At 36.0% G+C, this 18,028-nt stretch overlaps 1 protein-coding gene across 1 annotated transcript; it reads left to right on the top strand.

Moving 5' to 3' along the window:
• Positions 1–605: 605 nt before the first annotated feature.
• On the top strand, positions 606–17,990 carry Smp_057120 (hypothetical protein; the record flags this gene model as incomplete). The annotated part of the gene is made up of 13 exons (XM_018794068.1): positions 606–798; positions 835–955; positions 1,978–2,200; positions 3,262–3,540; positions 5,221–5,484; positions 7,298–7,529; positions 8,516–8,817; positions 9,048–9,653; positions 10,219–10,436; positions 11,098–11,485; positions 13,989–14,267; positions 16,062–16,388; positions 17,530–17,990. 13 exons carry the CDS (start codon positions 606–608, stop codon positions 17,590–17,592), a joined length of 3,495 nt encoding a protein of 1,164 aa, XP_018648517.1. The 3' UTR covers positions 17,593–17,990.
• Between the last annotated feature and the right edge of the window lie 38 nt (positions 17,991–18,028).

The following is an 18,028-nucleotide window of genomic DNA, read 5'->3' as shown; positions in this document are numbered from 1 at the left end:
AAAGTAGAGAGTGGAAAATTTTGTTTAGAAGATATGGAAAGAGATGTGACGACTGGACAAGAGTTGCACAAAATCATTGTTTTCGTTTTAAATAGCTATAAAATGGATTGATGAGGCTTCTCATTGACAAATTTTGACGTCTAGATCACTACACTGCTTGCTCTTAGGAACCTGAGTAAAAGGGAACATATAGAAGTGAGTAATTTACGAGTTATTATTAATGAAATATACATGAAGTCGGCGAGTGAAAGATTTTATACAGGGGAGTCACAGATATTTACGCATGGTCAGCACTTCCTATCGTGAAACGTATATGAAACAACTGGATTGAGGCGACGTAAAGAGGTTTTACAAAAATTGCTGTCAGATTTAAAAATATTTTCAATATGCAATCGGTTGTTTTTATCAGTCCGTAAAACTGTCCTGCGGACTTTTTAAAAGTGTTCGTCACAGCTGGCGTTTTCTTCCTTTGTTGATAATTTACGATAGAGCTACAACACCTATATGCTTTTAGCAAGATAGTAAACTGAACAGGCCTAATACCTAATCACTTAGTTCTCACTAACACGTTTTTGCAAAGAATTCCTTCCAAACGTTACCGAAAAATGACAGCTCAACCAGAATCATTTCAATTCAGTCCTCAATGGATTAGGGAATTATCAGATGATGCATTTAACTCTAGAAGACAGTCGAGCCGCAGTCCAACCGAAGGTCGCGTTTCCAGCAAATCCCCCAGCCTGTTCTCAAACTTCGTCCAGAAACATTCTAATTGTTCTGTTCCCGGGGATAAACGAAAAGGTTCACTTCTAAATTCGTTGACTTATTCTTCGTTAGACATGGTTGTAGGCAAAGTCTCGAAACTTGTGTGGCCAGGTGACACCATTTATGCTACTTCTGTAGCTGAAACGGACAGGCACGTTTCTATTGTAAACGTAAAATATTTATGTTGTTATTTGTCATAAAATCAGTTCAGGGTTCGAGGTTAGTAACATAGGCATTTTTAATTCATATAGGTCTAGCTCGATCTATCACAGCTAACCCTTCATATCAAGAAATCTGATTTTAACTCAATTTGTTTTGAATCCTTTCATATCTAAATCATGTTATGGCACCTTTTATGCCCCATAGTACTTATTATATCTTATCCTGTCCCTCTTATTCTTTCTCCGAAGAGAAGTATGTGACATTGCATTTCTGGTGGTTTTTCTGTCCTGAAGAGTTCTTTGCCGGTATCCATCATTGTCGTTAAATGACTATAAAGTTAACAAGTTGGGATGTTAGACAGACCCCACGAACCCTAATTTATCTATTCACTTTGTCTGTCCTTCCATTTAAGGTACACTTAGGAGTACTGTTTTAAATTTTCTCCCTGATTACTTCAGTTCACTTCAAATAAAGATCATCATTAATCTTTTAGCAATTGTTTTAAACTCAGGTTTTATCTTCGATTATAGTACAGTACGACATCAAAATCATAGAACAGTACCAACAAAGTGAAAATATTATAATGTAGAGAAGAAGGAAAGGGGTTGGATGATTGCTCAATAAGTGAATGACAATACAATTGAAAATACCGCCGTAAAAGATTCACCTAAAAGGGTCTTTCTCATTTCTATGGATTTTGTAGAGCAAAATCACAAAAGGACCTCACTGTGTTTTTCCCCAAGACTTAGTGTCGTGACAAGTTAAACTTCGTCGCAGTTCCAATCACTATCCATTCTTTTTTTCTTTAGATATCACACTTGCTATTCTATAGTTTTCTTTTCCGTTCCTTCCGAAAAACACTTCATGTATTCGGTTTTTCATGCTCGTATGCGTTATCACTTTGCCGTTTTCTATAACTTTTTGTCTTAAGAGAAAGTGTAGCAGCTTGAACCCTTATTCGTTTAACCTTATTCGTTTAATGTAAATCCCATTTCATAATTGATGTTTGCGTATATATATATATATATATATATATTTCGACCTGTTTCACAGTCAAGGACAATCTTCCCGAGAGGTGATCAAACAGTATTCACACAGCATACAGTTTTCTGACTCCATATATGGCCAAAAATCGAATGCCAACCAACTCATCAATCCCGCTAGCCATTGTGTTGATACCAGCAAACAAGCAATACAGTGGACTCAGAAGTCCTCTTTGATTTCTCCCCCCGAACCGTGTTGGCAACTCCACTCGGACTCAGGCATTGAAACGTCCGTAAGTATGCACTTGTTTTTTAAGAGTTGTGTAGTTTTAAGCTGATTCATACTTTCAGCAGTTTTAGGAACCCTAGAAAGTTTATGTTCTCTTGCTTTACGGAGTACACTTTGTTCTCTGCAGATGTATTTTCTATAGCACTTGCACTTGTTAACTCTTCGATGTGACGTATACTTTTCAGTTGTAAATTTCTGTGACTATGTCATCCCAAACTGCTGTTCTCTTCGTTTTTGTTAAAGGAGAATAACAATCAGTATTATCTCAGAGACTTCATTTCTGAGTAATTTTTAAAGTATGATGTTACTGCACAGTAGGACTTAAAATCTGGTTATGCGAGGATTCGTGAGATAGTAAGTTATCGGTACGTAGTAGATTAGTGTTTTTTTCTAGCAGATTGTGTTCCATTTATTAGGACTAGTGGTGCTACACAAAACCTTAGACCGAAATAAGTGGGATGGAGTTCAAACCCGAAAATTATTTACTGAAAGTCGGACGCCTTAACTGTTGGCCCGCCGCTTCACCTTTCCTGTTGGTAATTACCATTAATAATTGTCTTTTTGGATGTAATGATCATCAACAATAAGATGATTAAGGAATTAATGCATAAAATTATTTTGAATAGCTTTTGTTTTAGAGTTTAGTTTTGATGAAGCTGTAGTCACTGGTGTGTATGCTGTGTTTAATATTGTCTATGTGTTTAGCTTACATGGCTTCGGACTCCTAATCTGGTTTCACGGGAATCTAAAAGTAATGGTGTATATAGTCTCATCTACTTACTAGTGGCATACAGTTTTGGCTTGACTGATCATTTTAAATCAAAACTAATCACGATATAGTGGAGGTTGCCAAAAGACAATTGACTTGTCTATTTTCAGAGTAGTCCGTGATTTAGAATATCCTAGTATACCCCAGCAGTCCTAATAGTTATGTGGAAAATCAATTTGAATCAGATAGCACAATTCTTACAGTGTGAATTTTAAATTATGTTAAGGTCAGAAAGCGTGTTGTATAAATCTGCAGCTTTTGTGTCTGTTTAAGCAAAATTTACCGTTTATTTCCAGGTTAACAAAATACCAGATACAATAAACCTGAATACAGCAGGTCATTCTTTACCTTCATCGAGTGCCCGACCTCTTGAAGTGCAGCATGTAGGGGCTTCTCTCTTATCAGGAAATTCGTCAGTTGTAAGCAACGCAACGTTGAATATAAATTCTATTTTACCTAATGATGGTATCCCAGTTCCCCGATCAGATCCATATAGTCAGAATAATACTGATTCATATAATAATCAGAGTAAACGGGCTGTCAGTGCTTATTATGGAATCAATGATGCAGACAAGGTATCAGTTTTGCGTTTTACTATTACTTTTACTTAAATCTAAGCAATTTCATTTTAATAAAAACAGCTTCAGTTAAACGAACTTAATAAATCCCAACAGTGCTTGAATTAATTTCTCACATTGGGACGCACTCTATAAACTACCGCTAGATGTACAAATCAAAGCAATAAACATTGATGCTATTCGGTCCACAAAGATAACTTGACTTTCGTGTCATCCGAAGGATTTTCAAGTCTGATTTACAATGCTTCATAGAACTCTTGTAGTATTGATATTGGAAGAGTATAATTCATTTATCTCACAAGCGACCATATACTAAAGTGTAGTTGGGGACTTTCTATACTTGTCTATTTGAAAAAATCTTTAGAAAGAGTGCCGTAAAAACAGGATATGAGATTCAGTGGCAAAACTTATTTTGATTAACAATAGTGAAAAATGCTGTTTATCGACAAATTCGATTGATGCTTTTTTTTAAAATCTGATGGTAAAGACACTATCGTCGAAGTGGCTTAAACTTGTCTCTCGTAATTATACTAGTAAGTACTTTGCTTTCATTGGGGTTATCTCTAAAACTGTCGTCAATGTTGTTTTAAATTGTTACTGTAACATCACAGTAAATCATCCTGCAGTCAGTTTTCCATGGTAGTAATATTAGTATTTCATTTTATTTAAACACATAAATATTGGTACAAAGAAGCACCAGATAAATATGCGCCTCACAAATCTCATTTGATTTATGTGAGGGCTGTGATACTGCCCGGGTGCCCAGACTGAAGCAGGTGGTTTTCTTAGGAGGCCACACCCCGAGTCTTTGACCTGAAGGTCTAGTCCACAAGGCAATGGAGCATCGTGAGGAGATGCAGTCCCATGGTAGCCGGTGACCAAATAATTGGTTCATACTTCATTTGTTCCTTCAGGATACTGGAGCCCATGTGCACCATTGGTTAGGAATCAGGGTTTTCCAACTCCCCTAGGTGAACTTTCCATGTCCACCAACCCGGTTAAAGCGCCGGACATTCGCTTTTCGTCCTCTCAATTTCGTAAACAACACCCGTGGCACGAGAAGGCAGTGAGTAGGACTTCCCTGGCAGAGGCTATATATTCGCGTGGCCATGAGAGAGCATTTCGAGAGGGAGAGCGGACTCTCCCCACTCTCGGCCGTACCAGGGCATTTGGGGGCAGTAATATTAGTAACTTGTTTATCAATAACAGGGTTATTTACTGACTTTCGAGCTACACGTTTTGTACGATGGCTAGTGCTAGGTAACACAGGGATTGAAACTGCAACATCTATCGTTGAAAGCCACGTACCTTGAACAATGATCCACCACTTTCAAGTCCTGTAAATACTATATTAACAACGACGTTTACTTACTTGAATCTTTTTTCCTTGAGATATAAAAGCTCTAATAATCACCCTTCTAATTGTGACTTAATTAAAATATATGTTTATCGTTTTATGTATCAAATTTTGTTAAATTCCTTGATGTATTAGTAGTATTTCCTCGGTTGTGTTACTTTGAGTACAAAGTACAAATTTTAAGTAATTTAATTGTACTATCATATTTCAATTCATACGTTCAGTCGATAGTTTCATAACACTTTTTCAAATGATTTCTGCTTTTCCTTATTGTCATGACTAATTTGTCTCACTGGATTTCTTAACAAATTGTGTTACAGAACTTAGATTCCAGTGTGAACTCAAACGCTATATGGATGCAGCAGCATATATGGTCAAAGTCTGTTCCACAGCACTTACATGGCTTTAACCCTACTGATTCCACCTCCAACTCCGTGTCCAGCTTCTGTGGGGTTGCCGCTACAGAAACTAATAGACATTCTAGCTGCAGCGTTCCTGACGCCGACAACATACATGGTTTCTTTTCACAATTACCTTCATTTAATCGACTTGTCCAACCAAATTCAAATCAAGCGTATTCGTTGGTAAGGGAATTCACGAACAGTCCTATGTCGAGAGTTAAATGCACATTAGGCTTTTGATGTTTGCTCGTATATTTAGTCATATCCTTGCTTCATGTGTGGTGAGGTATGTGTTATGTAAGTCTTGGCATTAGGGTAGGTCTTAAATGTATGCATTGCAATGGTTGTATTTGGCGAATGTCCTGGAAAATTGTGACCAACATTTCCAAAGACGAGACGGATTATGTTAAAACTAGTTTACTATTGTCTTCTGTCCATTTCTTTCATTAGTCTAGGTTCCCACTTCTTTGTAATTCGATCACTTGATATGTTAAGGTCTAAAATCCATGTATAATAGCTGTAATTTTAAAGTTCATACTATTTCTGTGCACATATGAATTTGAAAAAATGTCTTATTAAATATTGATTTTACACACTTTTCAGTTTCGTTTGCAACAGTTTGTATGGCACTGGTATTTTCTATCTCGACTTACTACACCCTCCTCTAGTAATATGCTGATATGGACAAAATATACAGATACGTATTTGTATTATAATCCGTAGAATAAGTTTTCGTATCCCATTGAACTATGGACATTAACAATATCCCTGTAGGACAATATTATCATGAATGGCATTCACATTTGGTGTTGCTTGTCGTTAAATGATTTCTGTGGATTTGTAAAACGACGTACCCTAGTAAATTTTACTGAGCTGCTTTAGTTCTGTGAGTGTACCTGTTTTTGTGCTCATTACTCACTGAACGTTAATGTTTGTAGTTGTACACAAGGGCCTTAAGATCAACACTTTTTCAGACTATTTGCAAGTTCTTCAACCAGTCTGTTAGCTTATTAGTACCATATAATGTTCTACATTTCAACGTTGATATTTGTAATTATATTTTGTTTTCATGTGTGAAAATTTCTTTTGATCGGTCGCTAGTCAGTGTCCGTAATTGTAACATGTAGTATTCACATTCCGAATTCATGCACGCTTTGTGGTAAGCTGTTAGTAGTCGGAAAGCTCGTGTATGTGGGTAGCTGTGCAAATCCTGTCTGCATATAGTAAGAGTCATAGAAGCTTATCCCAGTCTGGTCCATCTTTGGATCTCTCGTGATGTTAATCTGACTGCAAAAGTTTTGCGTGTTGGTGAAAGCGTTTCTGCTTTATGTTTGCGAGACCTGGCCTTTTCAAGTTCAGATTATTCGACCACTCTATGTGCTCGACGATTGTTTTCTCCGAATGATTGCCGGCATCAAACGGCAAAGCCATGTTTGTCTTCTTGCGGTTCGGCGTGCGTGTTCAGGAAGTGACGATAGTTCGGTTAGTGTCGCTACATTGTGCAACATTGACTTGTAGCATGGACATGTGTTATGAATGTCATCCTAGCGGCTTCTACATCCTGCTTTATTTGCCAACTCTAATATAAGGTGAAAAGAAGCCTACTAGTGGTCAGCTCTTGACATCATGTCGTGGTGTGGAAGTGAGCTGTATAGGACTGGCATCTATCGGTCCGTTAAAATTTTGGGATCTACGTGGTGCAACTCAGCGGCCTGCTCGTAACAAAAACCATTGACCATCCCACTGTGGTCTCTTCTCTTACATTCTTCATTAAAATGAAGGGAATTTCTATGATTGAAAAGAATCTCAGTTTTATTAAGTAAACTACATTTTCTGTCAAAATTTCTTATTAAATTTTCCTCTTCGGTTGTCCTCCCTTTCCCTCATTTCTTCCTTCACAAAGTTGTTTTTATAACCTATCATATTTCTGACACCCAGTTGTGCCAGATTCTATGTTTGTTAATTAAAAATTTCGCCATTTTGTTTTGCATTTTAGTCGAATAGCAGTGTTCAACATCCTCCTAATATGCAGAGTGCAGAGAAAGGTTTCGTTAGACGTAATGGATCTGACCAGTCGGACGAGCATATGTGGCTGTATGAGGATCCACAGGGTCGGACGCAAGGTACTTTCAGTGACGCTCAAATGAATGAATGGCTTATGGCCGGAATTTACTTTACCCCAAATCTTCGTATACGACGTCAATGTGATGATACATTTTCTACTCTCGGTAAGATGTCTTGCTCTTCAAACCCATTCAATTGGTTATGCATCAGTTAAAGTACCTTTGAATTTAAAATGGTAGGTGTTTTAAACACTACAATGCTTTTACACGTAGGGTGCAATTCATTAGTAAGTTAAGAGTATTTCCTTCCATTGATTTTCAGCATATATTTTTTGTGAATTAGGTTTATTATGATTTGATGGACGGATTTTCTACATCGTAGAATGATATACCACAACATATTAAAGCAAATTAAAATGTCATAGACTATTGGATGAAATAAGTTTATAGATCACTCACTCGCCAATCAGTTTAGACCTGATTCCTAGGGTTGATTCTTAGGTATCGTACCAATACTTCAAAATCATTCAAAGGATAATGAAACAGTAGAGATGCCATTTTTCAGATCTTTGCAGGAGAGTGTATTTGGAAAATCAGTTCTCAACTTAGTAGTTGTACTCGGAAAGTTTTACAAGCTACATTACTATTAGTTCAAACTCGTCTTTTGTTACTTTTAGGTATTATTTAAAGGCTAGAGGATAAAACTGACTGAAAATTGAACTTTTTTCTTCCCGACCAGTTTTCTGTTTTCGAATATAATATATTGTTTGTTTAGAATACTCTGTTAGGTTGTTCATAGTTATCAATTAGTTCATCTAATCCTAATAACAAATCACAATAAAAATTCCATGTAAGTTTTAAATAACCTTCAAATTGAATCTTATATTGCAATTCTATATACAATAACTATGTTCTTAAAATGAAGTCGGTTTCCTCGAAGTACGCTTAGTTATTTGGTTATTAAATTAACGTTTTATCCGTGCAAGCTTATGAATTATCTTACGTAATTCTGAAATTTTATGACAATTCATTACATCTATGTGGATAAATATATTTGTTCTGTTGGTTGTTAATGTTTTACATTGAGTTTCGTAAAAATTAAGGATTAAGAATTTGAGAATGACATTTTTCTTGCTATATTTGTTGTTTAGCCAGTTACACACAGCTGTTCGAACGCGTTCCGTTTGTCTCTGGTCCTCGAATACCCCCTATTCGTGGAGAGATCAATCAAGCTATGTTGGCTCTGTCTACATCTGGTTTCTTGAATAAACCACATTTTAAAAACTCCGATAACCCTCCAACAGATGTGTTACCTTGTAATTCAACCAATCATGATCAATCAGATGGTAGTAGAGTAAATGCAAATATGGTTGGAAATTCCACAGTTGACACTAGTCGTTCATTGTTGTCAGAACCACAGCACCAGTTGTACCAGCAACTTTCAGATTTTTCCGTAAGTCTGATTTTCATCTCAAAATCTTATTGCCCATAGTGGTGTACCTGAAATCTATGTACACACTTGTAGAAAATACTGTATTCAGCGTTTTGTCCTTCAAGTTGTTGGGTGTTTTTCTAAACATTCAGTTTCTGCTTTATTTTCTTTGCAACGCTATCCTAGTATAAAACATTTTATTCGTTTATTCCCGTCTTTAAAACTAAGAATATTTCTCTTGTTTTCTTCAGACATCAGCTTGTATCGCTGCAACATCTGTTGCTGGAATATCGGTACCTACTTGCCAAGTTACTGAAGAGAGTTTAAATACAACGAATTCTAAAAGTCTTTCGTATGGCTTTATCAACACGTCAGTTCCTGTGAGTGCACCTATGTCCTTGTTAAATAATTCAATAAATAATCTGAGAATTCGGGACAATGTGGAAGTAGATTTTAAATCTGTATTAGACAACCCTAATAATGTTCAACAACACAAACCGACCATTTCTTCAACCTCCACGTTCATGAACCTAACTTCTTTGATTCCAATGAATCCATCGTTCCCATCTTTTAACTTGCAGTTCCCCTCCAGACTTCAGGGCACTAATGGAACTACTATGGATGATCTTACTTCAGCAGCTAGTTCATTTCTATCTCCAGGTTTTTGGTCCGTTTTAACCCAGTACTTAAACTTACATCCTCCATCTGCAAATCAGACTTCTACTCCAATGCAGCAGCTCGCAGAAACAGCACAATTGGCGGCTCAGCTCGCAGCTTTGGTTGGTTCTCATAGTCCTGATCAAACTCCCATGCAACCTTCTCAGGCGTTAGCTTTAGCGCAATTACTTATTGCTCGAGTAAGCTATGACCCTTAGGCAGTTATTGTGCTTCGTTCTTTTCGGTATTTTGCAACTGTATGATTTTGCTATGCTCTAATTTTACGTAAGACTTGGAATGCTTATTTCGTCCTTATTTAGTTTCATAGGGACAAAATAGATTTGTTAAATGCCGTAATATTTGTGATTTGTTATAGATTAAGTTTATAAATCATTTAAGTTTAGGGATACATATTTGATAAAATAGTAGTTTCAGTTATAGCCGTTACATAAAAGACTTTTAAAGTCACAATACACAACCCTTGAAAACATATTGTCTCAGGAGGCATTAGTTTGTCAGGGAAGCATATAAACTTGCCGTCGAATATCGTGTAGCATATTGTTTCCTTTAATGTGATATTTCTGGACATTTCTAATGTACCAGTTCCCTTCACACTTTTATTATTATTTTGCTCATCGACGAGGAAAGCTAAACACCAATCAAGTTTTTTAGATTCATAACGTGGAGTCCTTTCTTCCTTCATAATCTAGACTAATACACCTACTGTTTTTGTCATATCTTAGTCCTATTTTGTCTCATTTTTAGGGAGTTGGGTTGGGTAGTATCAACACAGAAACGCCTGCTTCTAATGGTTTGCTCACTTCTAAGAAGGATAAACCTTCTGATAACGAATGCATTGCCAATTCATCGATCTTCCATACTTCGGAAATCAGTGCTGTAAACGAACGACGTCAAGAATCTCAGGCACAATGGCCTTCTCTTGGTTCTACACTAAATCAAAATGCATCTCATTGTAGTGAAGGGTAAGAAACTTTTCTTTACTTTTCAAATTCATTGCATTGAAGTTAGGTTTGTTTATTTACTTAGTTTTTTATGCGAAACTGATTGTATGCTTCATATTGTAGACTGTAGTAACTTTCCCCAAGTTTTTATCTGGTAAACAACGTTCTTAAATTGTTTTATGATGCATTCCCGAGTGCAACTAAATTATTGTAGTCAAAGATAAATAAGATAAAATTACATTCACTATAAACATTGTATTATTCACTTGAAACTAATCATTTCCCCCCAATAAAAATATGATAAAGTAACTCCATTTATCAAGCTCAATTTTATTTATTCACCACACTGCGTGAGGATTGGCGATAATATCCAGCTGTCCAAACCCAAGTAGATGAAACAGTGTTCAAACCGACCTTCTAGCCAAATTCTGAGTGCTTTAATAACTAAACTGCCTCCAACTAATTATACTTCATCTTCTAAACTAATTTATACACAGCTTTGCTTTTAATAAACCAATTAAACAAATGTTCTCTGAAAAGCAGTGTTTCGTTCCTCTACTATTGAGGCGCAATATTGAGATAGGATTTTAGGATTTTGAAGAAATGGGGTTTAGTTACTTGTGTAATCTCACGATCACTTATTTGTATGTTGTTTATTTCAGTGTTTTTATCCTTTTTGTAGGCGATTCAATCCAGTACCGCTTAACAAGGTATCTAGTGAGTTATCTTATGGGAAAAACTGTGGGAACGACTCATCAGATAATACTTCTACTGTCAGTCAAAATCATCATAACTGTCGTCCAAATTATTTAGACAAGCCTCAATCTACGCCTTCTAAGCCGTCGACTAGTCCTCGACCGACTAATGTTAAGTCTAAAATACAACCAGATTCAACATTATCTGAACCTATCCAGTCAATTTCTTCAGATGGATATAACCGAACTCAGCAAAATGGCCGAGGCCCCAAAAATACTGAGGTTTGTTCTGGGGGTTCTGTGCGCAGTACAGAGCAGAAACAGACTGCAGTTAGTTCATCTCGAACAGGGTCAACAAATCAAAGCAGAGTTAAGGTTAGTAAAATATACGTCCGTTGTTTTATTTCGTAAATTATCTTTTTCACTACTTGTTCTGTTCATACTATTGCATCCGTTTTTGTTAATTAATGTAATTATTTGTATATCATAGATTGGAGGGCATTGTTATTATTTGACACTACATCATTCAAAATTTAAATTACTATAATTTCGGGATTAGTTTAGAAGTTGTATAAACGAGTTTTTTCTTGGGCATAAATGGACATAGATAAATATACTTGGGTTCGCAGGCTCATAGCTTATGTTTGGACCCTCAATTTCCTTTCAAAATAGACATATTATAAATCGTAATATTTTCCGATGACTATAATATGGTACTACTTGAGTAGTGCATTCCTATTTTTGTTGTTACTTAAGCTTTGGATAGTTAGGGATATTTCTCATGTTTTGAATTCCTGTATCTGTTTCTGCATGCAGTCTACAAAGTACCTGTTAGCATCGAAAGTCTTTTATAGTTTAACAATTCTTTTTTATCTGCCACTGGTGAAAATTTCTTGATGATAGTACTATTTCATCGGTTTTTGATACTATAACACACTAAATGTTTTTATTTTACTATGGTTGGTGGTAAACCACTACGTAGTCAGTTTAGGCCCTGAGTCTCATTTCCGTTTGTCCTGATTCCATTACGATAGTTATCTTTTGTTTTCGTATTCCAAATGGTCCCATGTTTCCATACGAACAATATTCCATATGTAACAAAATTATAATTGTATTTGGGGGAGATGTTATATCTTTTGGTAAGACCAAACAATCAGCTAGCTAGTGAGGATTTGGGATGTAACGGTTTTGGATTCTAAATTGATACACTCTGCGTTTACTATACACCTGTGAGTTGTTCGTAATAACAGTGAAAATCTCAAAAACGAAATGCCACTCACTGATTCATTCATTAACCACTGTTTTTGTCAACTTTTAATTCTGAAAACCTACCCTCGATTTATTTAATTCTCTTCAAAATTTGTATTGGAGGATTTGTGAAGACTTATCATAAATCACGAACCATTGAAAACCTGAAAACACAGGACGACCGTTCCATCGTAGTATGGGACTCTTTAGCAGTGCACATCCGCGACCCCGCATCCGAAAATCGGAAATTTTTTTGAACTTATCAGTTCTATAACTGCGTAGCAAATAATTGTGTTAAATTATTATTCGGAAATTTAACTGTCACAGGCCAATAGTGTTGTTTGATGATAATTACTTAATTTAATTTTTAAACATCATTTCTAGTCGGTAAATTCCAATGTACGCTGTAACTTGGAAGATTGGTTTTGGTGTTTTCATTCAGGTGTGAGTGTGAAAATATTTAAATAATCTCGAATATATCAACTTTTTGACACGATGTACTTGTGGATCCAAAGACGCATATATAATTGAAACATTGATCTCAGAAATAGTATAATCTTCCCTACCCATCGTTATTTATTCTGTTGTTTTCTATGTCGTCTTAGTTTTTGTTTTGGACCTTAGACTATTATGGTCTGTTAGTATGCTTACTATTTGGACGTTAATCATTTTGTAAATGTTTTTGGAAAACCAAATCGATCAAAGTTTATATGCATGCAGTGTCTATAATTATTTTAAAACAAACTATATTAACTGGTACTTGATCTATTATCATGTGTCCTTTCTATTTTAAAATCCTATCGACCCCAAATGCCCTGGTATGGTCGAGAGTGGGGAGAGTCCGCTCTCCCTCTCGAAATGCTCTCTCATGGCCACGCGAATATATAGCCTCTGCCAGGGAAGTCCTACTCACTGCCTTCTCGTGCCACGGGTGTTGTTTACGAAATTGAGAGGACGAAAAGCGAATGTCCGGCGCTTTAACCGGGTTGGTGGACATGGAAAGTTCACCTAGGGGAGTTGGAAAACCCTGATTCCTAACCAATGGTGCACATGGGCTCCAGTATCCTGAAGGAACAAATGAAGTATGAACCAATTATTTGGTCACCGGCTACCATGGGACTGCATCTCCTCACGATGCTCCACTGCCTTGTGGACTAGACCTTCAGGTCAAAGACTCGGGGTGTGGCCTCCTAAGAAAACCACCTGCTTCAGTCTGGGCACCCGGGCAGTATCACAGCCCTCACATAAATCAAATGAGATTTGTGAGGCGCATATTTATCTGGTGCTTCTTTGTACCAATATTTATGTATTTAAATAAATAAATAAAATAAATCGACCAATGATTTCAAAATCTCACATTGCTTTCTGGAGTAGTTGAACAATAGATGTGCATCCTTGTTTCCTCTTTCAGATGTCAACGTCATGATGTAGATCTCTCATTCTCCTGAAAAACCCGTTTTTACGATTAGTTTTTTCGAATAAACGTAACGTTATACTGCATTAATCCTTCAAACATTTTGAACTTTTCCACTCGCAATATTTATGCGAAACATATTTGCAGACAAAACTCTTTGGACAAGCATCATGCTCTGATTTTTCCCCTACTGTCTTTGAATATTCATGCTTTTAGGGGTCTAAATCAAATAATGTCCGATCACCTACAAAGGTAGTCGTTCAGAATAATTCCTTATCATCCCAAATATCCTCTAGCGTGAATATTCGTCCTATGGAAGCAGCTTGCACCCCAGTTGCATCAAATTCGGAAACAGATCCTGACCAGACAGTTGAAGATGAACTCAAAAAGCTTACTCAGTGGTGTCAATCGAGGCTTGGTTCAATGCCGATGCGTGAAAAGGTGGATATTCCTACTGTTGTTGAGTTGTTGGCTACACTAGATGCCCCTTACGAAGTAAGGCATATTTTGATAGTCTTTACATATTTTACCATAGTTTTTTCCATTCCTGTGTATTTTACACAATTAGGACTGTCATTTATTCCTATGTTGTACTCTTCTAGTAAACCCGTCTTGAGAGCAAAAATTTTCTCTTACTTTTATATCTATTGATTACGAAATCCAATTGCTCTGATGCTTCATATTTGGTTGAACTACCACCTTTTTCATTAGCAGATTTTCTGTCACCGGTAAGTCCTCAGATAACAACTAGTTCCTGAGATAATTGACCGTTATTACCAGTTTAAAGTTCCCGGTATCGTTATTGGGTTCTCAATATGAGACCGACATCTAATTTTGATATATCAATTGAACTTGAACTTCGGGTATTATATTCATCAAAATCTTCTTGCGGAGTCTCTGTATTTGCCTTGGCACACGACTCCATTAGTTATGGGTAATTATTATCTCTATCACGATACATTTACCGACTATTCACACAATCAATTTAAACTGTAATAGAGTACCATGTCTATGCCTAATAGCCTATATGTTCGATGATTTATTTCGTGTTCTATTTTAACGAAAATATTCTGTATGTTTTTATCACTCGAAACATTCATCGCAGTTACCAGGGTAAGTAACGTGTTGCTATACTCCATCATGTTATGATGTGTTTGAGAGAAATCAGGAAATATCTTGATTTACTGTTACATAATTGTCACAAAGATTTATCGATCAAGTTTTCCTACAGACTAACGTAATTATAAGATAGCATCTAGAACTGAAATTCCCTACTTCAGATTTACTTGTATTATGACTTAAGACCCTGTTAATTATTACGTGGCAAAATCGTCAATCAGAACACCAACTTATATGACCTTGTCTCTGTGCTAAACCAGTGATGCGTTAACCAGCTTGAGCAGCCTAGAATCAACTCTGAGTCTTTATTGGTTCTCTGTATATTTGCTTCTCGCCTTGCACAGCCCGTTCAGCCCAGAACACAAATATCAACCTCCGCTATATGAATCGTATACTTCAGATATACGTAGTTTACGTACAATAAGACCAGACTGCGTCATACCATTTCTGGTAGAGTTTTGTTCTCTGAGCTGGATGGTTTGGTCGTAAAGGTATTGTCGTTTTCTGAACAACATCAGAACAAACTTCAGGTAAAAGTGAAGTGTTTGACTTTTTCCACATATCACTCACAGCTTGTCCTGTGGATCTCAATCGTAACTGGCTATTATTGACCTTTAACCCGTCATGGTTCACTTTGTTTTGATTGTATCACCATAAAATGTAAAATAATTATTATACGAAATCAAGCTAAAAGTGAATTTTATTGTCGGCCTAAAAGTATTTTAGCTAATGTATTATTCTCGATTGTTTCATTCCACTAAGACTTTAGTAATGTCTAAAATGTTGCAACTTACATAGTTACCAACCTAGCGTTTATTTTCTTCATTCTGAAAATGTGTTGTTTAGTTATAAGTAAAAACACTATCTATTGCTGTCAAATTATGTTATTCATTCAAACACTTTATATATTTATATATGGCACATTCCTTAGTTAATATAAAAATAGTATCAACCACATGGTTCAAATGTAGGTTACTTGGATTCAAAACTGAAATCAATAATTTAATCACCGTTAAGTGTGTATATTTATTAGAAAAATTATCCAAAATAACTCTGACTGGAGTTTCTCGGTAAATATTTTCAAGATATTTATAAAAGCGTATGTTTTAGACAACGTTATTTTTTGTCTACACCATTGAATCTAATTGTTTATATATCAAATCTAAATAGGTTGAACGAATGGTCCAGACATTTTTAGGAGAAACTGCTCGTACAGCTCAATTTGTGAAAGATTTTCTTGATCGTCGTCGACCTTTTTGGCAGTTGCATAGGAAACGACGGGAACAAGAGAGTACAATCCAAGCATCAACAGGTCAAAATTCTTCTAATCAACCCACAAGTACAGTTCGATCAACTGAGAAAAAGAAACGTACTAACCCGAATGATACCGCCATTAATAATACACAGCGCCAGAATTCAAGCATTTGCAATGGGCTGAGTTGGAATAAATCAGATTCTACTCACTTATCTAACGTTGAACAAATTCAGGACAACCAGGTTGGAATTCTAAGTATCTAGGTTTTCGCAGTTCTTCAACTGATCTGTATTTTTTTTCACTGATCCAAATTTTGATTCCTTCCCAGAAGATTAGCACTGTTTTTGTTGGTTTAAATTGTCAGAATCAAACCACTTCCTAACTTTTGTTAAAATTAAGCGTTCTACTTGTGGAAATGAAGAGCAGCTAATGCCTGTTACGGCGGCTGATAGGATATTAGCCATTTGTTATCGTCATGTGGGCTAAGTTAAGATAATCTAACTGAAATTAAGAAATTATCTCAAATTTCCTGTTTACGATCATTGTGGATATTAAGTAGCTTGTGACAAATAAAGTCATCATTTGGAGAGCAATACATTCATGTATGCGGATGCACTCATGTCAAATTTTGATAAATACTACTATTGGTTTGAAATAACGAAACCCGTAAGCTATATTCCTTTTACACTGTGTCATAGTGCCCTTTTACTTTGGGATTCGCCTGTAGGGGAACAAGAGTCCTCAATATTTGTAAGTTTGCAATAAAAATATTCAAAGCTTATTGCTAGCGAAATAACTAGTCTATTTTCCATTGATTGATTGATCAGTTTATCCATATAATCAATTCTGCGAAGTTAGTCCTGTTTTTTGGTATCAACATTATGCTTCCCCTTTGTTATTGTCTAAATATGTACATTGAAATAGGGTAGTCTAAGCGGTAAACAGGAAATACAACCCCCCTATCTTGGTGATTATAGCGTGAAACTCCTAAAATTCACTTCGTGTAACCACTGGACAGAGTTCCTTCTTAATGTTTACATCTTAAGTACTATCGATGCTTTTTGAAATAATGACGTATGTTGGCGAGGTATTTTCCTAAATGAATTGGAAAAGTGGTGGGCCTATCGGTACTATTCAGATATACTACTGTGAAACTTGCAGTAGAAGTATAGAGCAGGGAACATTCGGCACAATGCTTATTCCTTATGATCTCCGTTCATAATAGATAGTGCTTGTAGTATACTGACAGTTTGTGGTTGAAGTCTCATATCCTGAACATATTTATTTGTGTAGAATGTTTTCAGGCGTATGTTGGTAACCTTTTGTCAGTTTGTTACTATTCATGAATACACTGTCTCCTTACAATTCTCTATCTTTCTTCAGTGGCATCACATCAAACCTAAAGGAAGTCATAATCGTAAAAGCAAAAAAGATAAATCTGCGTGAAAATATGTACGCTGTTTTCCACTTTTCTTTCAACACACCTAAGCGACTAACATCCCCATGTTCTTTTGATTCTATCGCTTATCTCAATCTCCTATTACTTTTTTATAGAGTGCTGTTATAAGGAATGTAAATCGTCTACTTTTTTCTCCTTGAAACTGTTATTCACTCTCGAATGTTGTACTTTATAGTGACATTTGTCTTTTTTTAATTGCTTATGATAATCGTGACATAATGGCGTTTTATATGCCGTCGTAATATTTGAGTTTTAGCTGGCTGTAATTTCTCTCTGATATATTTTCAAAGCTGGTGTTTGTGTGTGGTTTCCTTGAATATTATTTTATTTGACAGATGAATATGTGTATATATCTCAATAATGGTTACAATGCATACTTATTTTCAAATTTCTGTTTTACCTCCGATCTAAGTATTATATTAT

This window comes from Schistosoma mansoni, chromosome 1 (assembly GCF_000237925.1).
Source record: "Schistosoma mansoni strain Puerto Rico chromosome 1, complete genome".
Lineage (NCBI taxonomy): Eukaryota > Metazoa > Platyhelminthes > Trematoda > Strigeidida > Schistosomatidae > Schistosoma > Schistosoma mansoni.
The sequence above is the reverse complement of the archived record's forward strand: the minus strand, read 5'-3'. Positions and strand labels throughout refer to the sequence as shown.